At 48.1% G+C, this 8,224-nt stretch overlaps 1 protein-coding gene across 1 annotated transcript; it reads right to left on the bottom strand.

Moving 5' to 3' along the window:
* Positions 1–2,097: 2,097 nt before the first annotated feature.
* LOC103460505 (chymotrypsin A-like) lies at positions 2,098–3,975 on the bottom strand. Its single transcript, XM_008402707.2, has 7 exons — positions 3,864–3,975; positions 3,577–3,680; positions 3,133–3,212; positions 2,990–3,068; positions 2,738–2,918; positions 2,414–2,547; positions 2,098–2,323 (listed from the first exon to the last, which is right to left on the bottom strand). The coding sequence occupies exons 1-7, from the start codon at positions 3,958–3,960 to the stop codon at positions 2,162–2,164; spliced, it is 837 nt and encodes a 278-aa protein (XP_008400929.1). The 5' UTR covers positions 3,961–3,975; the 3' UTR covers positions 2,098–2,161.
* Between the last annotated feature and the right edge of the window lie 4,249 nt (positions 3,976–8,224).

The following is an 8,224-nucleotide window of genomic DNA, read 5'->3' as shown; positions in this document are numbered from 1 at the left end:
CCTGAATAGACCTTACCAGGGAGGCTTAAGAGTGTGACCCCCCTGTAATTGGAGCACACCCTCTGGTCCCCCTTTTTAAACAGGGGGACCACCACCCCAGTCCAGGGGGACCACCACCCAGTCCCGGGGGACCACCACCCCAGTCTGCCAATCCAGGGGAACTGCCCTGATGTCCATGCGATATTGCAGAGTTGCGTGAGCCAACACAACTCTACAACATCCAGAGCCTTAAGGAACTCCGGGCAGATCTCATCCACCCCCAGGGCCCTGCCACCGAGGAGCTTTTTGACCACCTCGGTGACCTTGTCCGCAGAGATTGGAGAGCCCAACCCAGAGTCCCCAGGCTCAGCTTCGAACAGCTTGTTCGAAGTTCTGCCGGAGATGGGAGTTAAAGCTCCGTCTCACAGGGGACTCCGCCAGACGTTCCCAGCAGACCCTCACTACACGTTTGGGCCTGCCAGGTCTGACCGGCTTCCTCCCCCACCACCGGAGCCAACTCGCCACCAGGTAGTGGTCAGTGGACAGCTCCGCACCTCTCTTCACCCGAGTGTCCAAGACATACAGTCGCAGATCCGATAAAAAAAATCGATCATCGAACTGCGGCCGAACAAGGGTGTGCTAGGGTGTCCTGGTGCCAAGTGCACATATGGACGCMCTTATGCTTGAACATGGTGTTCGTGATGGACAATCCGTGACGAGCACAGAAGTCCAACAACAGAACACCACTCGAGTTCAAATCGGGGGGCCGATCCTCCCAACCACGCCTCTCCATATCTCACTGTCATTGCCCACGTGAGCGTTGAAGTCCCCCAGTAGAACAAGGGACAAGGGAGTCCCCAGGAGGGGCACTCTCCAGTACCCCCTCTAAGGACTCCAAGAAGGGTGGATAATCTTAACTGTTGTTCGGCCCATAAGCACAGACAACAGTCAGAACCCGTCCCCCCACCCGTAGGTGGAGGGAGGCTACCCTCTTGTTCACCGGGGTAAACCCTAACGTACAGGCTCCAAGATGGGGGCAACAAGTATGCCCACTCCTGGCCGGCACCTCTCACCGTGGGCAACTCCAGAGTGGAAGTACRTCCAGCCCCTCTCAAGGAGACTGGTTCCAGAACCAGAGCCATGTGTCGAGGTGAGGCCGACTATTTCTAGCCGGAACCTCTCAGCCTYGCASMCTAGCTCCGGCTCCTTCCCCACCAGAGAGGTGACGTTCCACGTCCCGAGAGCTTCTGCAGCCGAGGATCAGACCGCCAGGGTCCCCTCCCCTCGGGTGCAGTAAGACACTGCACCCGACCCCTTTGGCCCCTCCGACAGGTGGTGAGCCCATTGGAAGGGGGACCCACGTCTCCTCTTCGGGCTGAGCCCGGCCGGGCTCCGTGGGTAAAAGCCCGGCCACCAGGCGCTCACCATCGTGCTCCACCTCCAGGCCTGGCTCCAGAGTGGGGCCCCGGTGACCTGCGTCCGGGCGAAGGAAAACCAAGTCCAATGTTATTCCTCATCATAGGGCTCTTCGGGCTGCGTTTCGTCTGGTTCCTCACCTAGGACCTGTCTGCCTTGGGTGACCCTACCAGGGGCATAAAGCCCCAGACAGCATAGCTCCTAGGATCATTGGGACACTCGAACCCCTCCATCACGATAAGGTGGCAGCCCCACATATTACACCAAGTTTAATTCAACTTGGTGTAATATGTTTCAATAGAAATATCCTACGTAAGAGATAGCGCTAATTAAACCATGGATATAATTTGGAGTGAATTTTCTTATTTAAAACACTATTAATTTTATCTAATATTGAACATAAGGTTAAGTTTTTACAACTAGCTTTTTTTAAATGTATTTTCTTAACACATGCCATAAATTTCAGTACAACCTTGACTGTATATTTGTTTTGATTGAAAATTATGCTTATATTAACTTGAATAATATGTCTTAATATCTTATTGGTTGAATGTTGTACAAAATGACAAAATGCTGTAATATCTTCTGTTTGGAAGTAAATGTGTTTGATTTTAGCTTTATTTATGAGGATTGATTGGTTTCACATAAACTCAGTGAGAGATGAAGATGAGGGTCTGCAGGAGATCAAGACATGGCAGCAGGTTTAGTCAATTTCTGTGTTTTATTGAAGATCAGGCTACAAGTGGAGGCCGACTGCTAAGCATGCTCAGTTGGCAGCGATGGTCTGGTCGACCCAGGCGCGCAGCTCTGTGACGCGGGCGTAGACACCGGGGGAGCTGGTGCTGCAGGTGCTGCTGCCCCAGGACACGATGCCCACCAGAGTCCAGGCTCCATTCTTCTCACAGACCAGAGGACCTCCAGAGTCACCCTGAGGAACAGAGCAAAGAAACCCAACAGGCTGGTGAAAACTGGGAGGTCAAACTGGATGAACAGAACCAGGTCAGAACTAAACTCCCACCATGCAGGAGGAGGCTCCGGCCGCTCCGGCGCAGATCATCAGGTTGGTGATGTTGCTGCCCCAGTATCGACTGCAGTCAGGGTTGGTGAGGAGGGGCAGAGCGACCTGCTGCAGCAGGGGTGGGGTGGTAGCGGCTGAAAAACACAACAGTCACCAGAACGTTCAAATTCATTAGAAACTATGTTCCAAGTCAGGCAGCCCCGTATATTTACTACAGGTCTGAAAAATATGACAGGACCCGTTTTATTAATTATTGTAAAGCTTTTGTTGCTTGCAATCTCTTGACTATTCTCTCAAAGGCTTGTGAGCGTCAGCAGCTGTTACCGTTGTAGCGGGTCAGACCCCAGCCAGAGGTCACACACAGCATGCCTCCAGGGAAGTTATCGGAGGACTCAGCCAGGCACACAGGGGAAACCCGCATGTTGAGCTGGGCGGGGCTGGACAGCTTGATCAGGGTGATGTCGTTATTGATGGTGTAGCTGTTGTACTGGGGGTGTCTGAACACCTGGCAGGAAGTGACATGTTTAGGAGCGGCAGGGTAAGGTCAGAGGATGTGATGTGAACGGTCTCACTTACCTTGCCAGGAGAAATCACCTGGATGCTCTCTGCGTTGGAGGAGCGGTCGTGCTCTCCGAGGACCACACGGTCGCCGGTCCTGCAACACACCAACACTTGGATCTCTTTTTAGGTAACGCAGACCTCAGGTGTGTGATGTTTACCTGATAGTGCAGTGAGCAGCTGTCACCACCCAGTTCTCATTGATGAGAGAGCCTCCGCAGAAGTGGAAGCCAGTGTAATCCTGAAACAGAGTTTGGTCCCGTTTTAACAGCTGTGTAAGTTGTAATAACTACAGCCTGACGTAAGGCCGTACAGGTCAGAGGTCAGTTCAGACACGCAGCTGATAAACAATGATGAGGTGACGGCAGCACGCCAAGGCCGCCGTTTGACGGCAAAGAGAAGCTAGGTTGGCATTTTCCAGTCCTGGAAATAGAGTCCATAGAGTTGTTCAGTTGAAGTGATGATCTGCAGGAGTAGGAGGTAGCGATCCTTGTACCAGGAACGGTTATCAGTTAGGAAATATTTCTATGTCAGATGGTTCTTAAAAAGGAGGTGAGCATCCCTGAAGTTAACAGAATAAAGCATCTTTGCTTGTGTGAGTTTACCTGAAGAGACACCTGCCAGGGCCAGGAGTGAGGCACAGCCTCCTCACCGTTCACAATACGGGCGTAACCGGTGATGACGGGACTGATGGCAGGTGAGCCGCAACCTGATGACATCATCATTACATCATTACCAACATCAATTAGAAACAAACTCCTGGCATCTCAGGAGAAGGACGTGTTTCCTCTCCCTTCAACCCAAGCTGGACGTCTTTCTAAGTTCATGCGGCGTAAGCGGTCTGCAGACACGCTCGTCTCTGAGCGACTCTGCTGATGAAGGCCGGTCTCACCGTAGGCGGCGCCGACGAAGGCGAGGCAGGAGAGGATCCACAGGAAGGCCATGGCTCGATCATGTCCACTCCCTTTGGGCCCACTGCTTTTATACATCAGTGGCGTGACATGATTGGACGGGACAGCAAGGACATCTTATCAGAGGACAGTGGGAGTTTGGACAGGTGTGGGTATTTTTCCACCTGAACAGGCAGGAACACGAAGGTCAGAATGAGACTGAGACCATAAGGCTGGAGGTTAAATTAGAATTAAAATCAAACTGTTACCAAAGTGAAGCCTCAGTGTCTCTGCAGGGCTCCTCTAAGGGTCCAGGGCCCATCTGGACTCCTAGCAAGGCTCACCATCCGTTCTGTAAGCCTCAGCCTCCTGAGGACTCTCCGACCTCCTGTGATGTTGATGTGGTTCTCTGTGTCTTTTGTTTTGAGCCGATCCATGTCATGTCCCTCTTTTCCCTTATTCCTTGCACCTGTGTCGCTCCCTGATTGTTTCCCTTCTTACCCCTCTCTCAGTCACAACCACGCTGCCAGATTATCGAATGCTTTCAGCTAGCAGTGTTCCAGCACTCCCATCTTGTCCTCATTGTTGCAACCACGCTCTTGTTCCCCGGATTTTCCCCGTTGCCTTGCCCTTGTTGGATTGTCTCTGATTGCCCATCTCGATCTTGACCCATGCCTGTTTTGGATACTCCGCTCTTGCCCACTCCCACGGATACCTATTCTGCTCTCTGCCTCATCATCCATGACCTCAGCCCGTCTAAGGATTTGGATCTGGTACTTCTGCTGAACACGCCATGTTTTAATAAATCTGAATTTTCTGCATTTCTGTGTTGTGGCTGATTTTCCGGATCCCTCTAAGGTAGCGGTTCTCAACGTGGGCGGTACCGCCCCCCAGGGGGCGTTTAAAGGACGGCAGGGGGCGCTGGCAGACATTTTTACAAAAAGGGGGCGCTGGGATGCCTTTGGGGGGCGTTTAGTTGAAGGTAAACTTCACACCTTAAATGCACAACAATACCAGTTTAGACTTTGAGCAACTTGGTAAAACTGTATTGTGTAACATTAAACCATGCTTGGCTGCAGCTGTATCGATGGCAGCTCTTCTTCTTCTATTCAGTGTTTGTAGCTTCATGGCTCCGCATCAGTTCAGCGTTACACCGGCTGATGACGCTGCTGTGATTCACTTTGTCTGGTATTTATGTAGCTACATATGTTTTGGCAGTTCTGTGATCATGTCAAAGCAGCAATTTATATTAAAAAATGTTTTATTCCCGTTTGAAAGCTGCCCGTTTCCATGGAAGAACAACAGAAAATCGCTCTTATAAACATGTAATTACTAAAATCACGATGCCCTCACTGTGTATCCCTCTGAAAAATAAACCCATTTAAATAAAGAWATCCCTCCATGGTGATACCACGATAGAGAGCGTTCATTTTACGAGGGTTAGGGTTAGCGTATAGCGTTAACACCGGTGCTGCAAGTGGTCCGACATGAAACGGGTTTGATGGAACAACGGTACTGCAGCAGTTTAAAATTTCAATAATCAGAATGCCGAAATTGTTTCCGTTGTTTTAAAAGTCTGCCTTTTCCCCATCGATATGCTTCCCGACCGCCCTGCACCTTCGGGAGAAAAAAAAAAACCCGCTGCGCACATTGCACAAAATTCTGAAACATGAGAAGCGGGACATAAAACGGAGCAACAAACTAGATGTGAATTATTAGATTAGATGTGAATTAATAAAAACAGAGAATCCGACGCTGAACAGTGAAAAATCAACACAAGATGTGAAACATGATGATCAGGCGGCGCAGCAGGTGATGAGTGAAGATTACTGATGGTCAATAAACGATAAAATAAATGTAGCAACAGGAAAGAAACTAAAGTGGACATAGCAATAAACCAAGAGAGGATAAAACTAATCAAATGAAACTAAATGGAAATGAATGAAGAACAAAATGCAAGAATAAACTAAGAAACTAAAGTAAATACAGAGGAATAAACTGGTATGGCAAGACMTTTHGAGCAATAATTAATACAGAGACTGTATGGCAAGAATAAACAGACACTATTTCCAGATAAAAGGTAAAATTATATTATTGAAATGTCATGAGCAGGAGCGCAACTACACATTATTCAGGTGGATGCGAAAACATAAATCGGCGCCCCCCACGAAGGAGCGTAGAAACATACACTTGCCTCCTCCAGACACCAATACATTTAGGTAAAACTCGCTACATTTACCCCGTTATGTGCGCGAGGTGAAGCAGCGTAAGGGGCTGAAGTGTAGGGGAAACATAATCGGTGCGCCGATTCAAAACATCGACAATAATGATAGTAACATTAATAATAAAATAATAGTCAGTGCAAAGTAGCCTACAAATTCTTTGGTGGGGGGGTGAGGGACCTGGATTAGGGCTAGGGGGGCGCTGGCCCGAAAAAGGTTGAGAAACACTGGGCTAAGGAGTCATGACTCTGAGTGCCTTTGTCTCTGCCTTCAACCTCCTTTGCTTCTTTTTTTGGTTTCTGGCTCCTTTGAGTCTTAGTTAAGTTCCCTTCGTGTTAATTAGCCTTGTTTTGTGTTTTGTTATTTTCCGCCTCAGTATTTCAACTTCTGTTTTTATGTTTGCCATAGTAAATGGACTGAACTTATATAGCGCTTTTCCAATAATTTTGACCACTCAAAGCGCTTTACACTGGAGTCACCTTCACCCATTCACACTCACACATTTATACACCGATACGCAGATCAGTAGGCAGTTTGGGGGGGAAGTGCCCAGAGGCACATCGACATGAGGCTGGAATCGAACCTACAACCTTCCGATCTCTACCCACACAGCCAGTCACCCTTTGCTGAATCCTTCTGTTCAGTTCCTGATCTACTCTCTGATCTTCCATCTTCCTCCTTCCAGTTGTACCTATTTTCTGAAGGTTTTCTGTATTTGGGTCCTTTCAGATGTAACAATATGTACCTGATGTTCTGCAACATCTTTCAAGAAGAAGAGCATGTCATCCAGATGGATGAAGAGAAGATGTTACAGTCTCAGGGAACATGATTAACAAGGTCCTGGAAAACAGCAGGAGCATTTAACAACCCCGTGATGAACAAGTGACCCACAGGAATCTTAAAAGCTGTTCCATTCATCTCATTTTCTGAAAAAGACAGTAGGAGCTAGAATTGTTTTTATTGGCTTTAATATGACAGATTATCCCTGCAGCTGGGGATTTTTCTACATTTTTCTCCATAGCATCTCTTTCAAGTTTAGACAGATTGTAAACGTCTGCTAGGTGCTAAAGTGGTTCCTGAAAGAAGATCTGTGGGACAGTCAGTGGGTCTGTGGGGTCCTGGTCTCACAGACCCTGGGTGCCCATAAGGAAGGTCCATAGGAACAGAACTGGTCACTGCAGAGACCATTTGATGCTTGGACTGTGTTTCTGGAATTACCGGCATCCTAAGACAACAAAACTTGGTCTCATGTCTGATGAGTGACAGCTGAGAGACTTTCCATCCACAGACGGGACTGAAGGGATCGGAGAGGTTTGGTGGGAATTCAGTGCAGTTTCACTGGTTCTACATTTTGCTGGGATCCATGAGAGTTTGAACAGGGAAATAGTTGTTTATGTGTTAAGTTATCCTTTGATGTTTATATGGTTGCTTGTTGAATTGATGTCTGCTTTCTCTGTGCTTTTTGGAATAATATGATTATTGCTGACAGTGCAGCTGTTCTCAGCTCAGCCTCCTACATGTTGACTCTGTTATCGCTGTGTCCACAGATCACTGACACGTGGGAAAGTGCTGGGAGTAAAACTCTTAATTTAGCCAGAATGCATCCACAATTTCCCAGCACTGTTTTAGAAAAATTATCAAATGACCTTCATCAAAAAGATGAGAGATGAATAGCTTCACGTCAATATTAATCAATTCATCCACATAACAAATGTTTTTGTGATTCTGCATCTTCAGCGATAACTAGACGTCACCCTGCAGGAAAAACTGTTTCAGTTTCTTGTTACATTTTTTTTACCTGCTTAGTTTCTGAAAGTTCAGTTGAGGGCATAGAGAGCATGTGAGCCAATCAGAGAGCTTTGTGTCAGGTCATGTGACCCATGAGAATGGCTTCTGCCTCAGCTCTGATGAGCAGCTGACACCAGAGCCAACGGCCGCTCTGATTGGCCGCCGGCTTCAGAAGTAAATTGCTACAGAAAATCATCATCTTCACCGTCACAGGTCTGAATGGTCCAGAACGCTGCTGCTGGAGTTCTGACTAGAACCAGGAGGATAGAGACACCACCCAGATCTACACCACCCAGTTTTACACTACTCGGTTCTACACCACCGGGTTCTACACCAACCATTTCTACACCACC

This window comes from Poecilia reticulata, unplaced genomic scaffold (genome assembly GCF_000633615.1).
Source record: "Poecilia reticulata strain Guanapo unplaced genomic scaffold, Guppy_female_1.0+MT scaffold_251, whole genome shotgun sequence".
NCBI lineage: Eukaryota > Metazoa > Chordata > Actinopteri > Cyprinodontiformes > Poeciliidae > Poecilia > Poecilia reticulata.
Note: the sequence above shows the minus strand (reverse complement) of the source record. Positions and strands in the feature narration are given on the sequence as shown.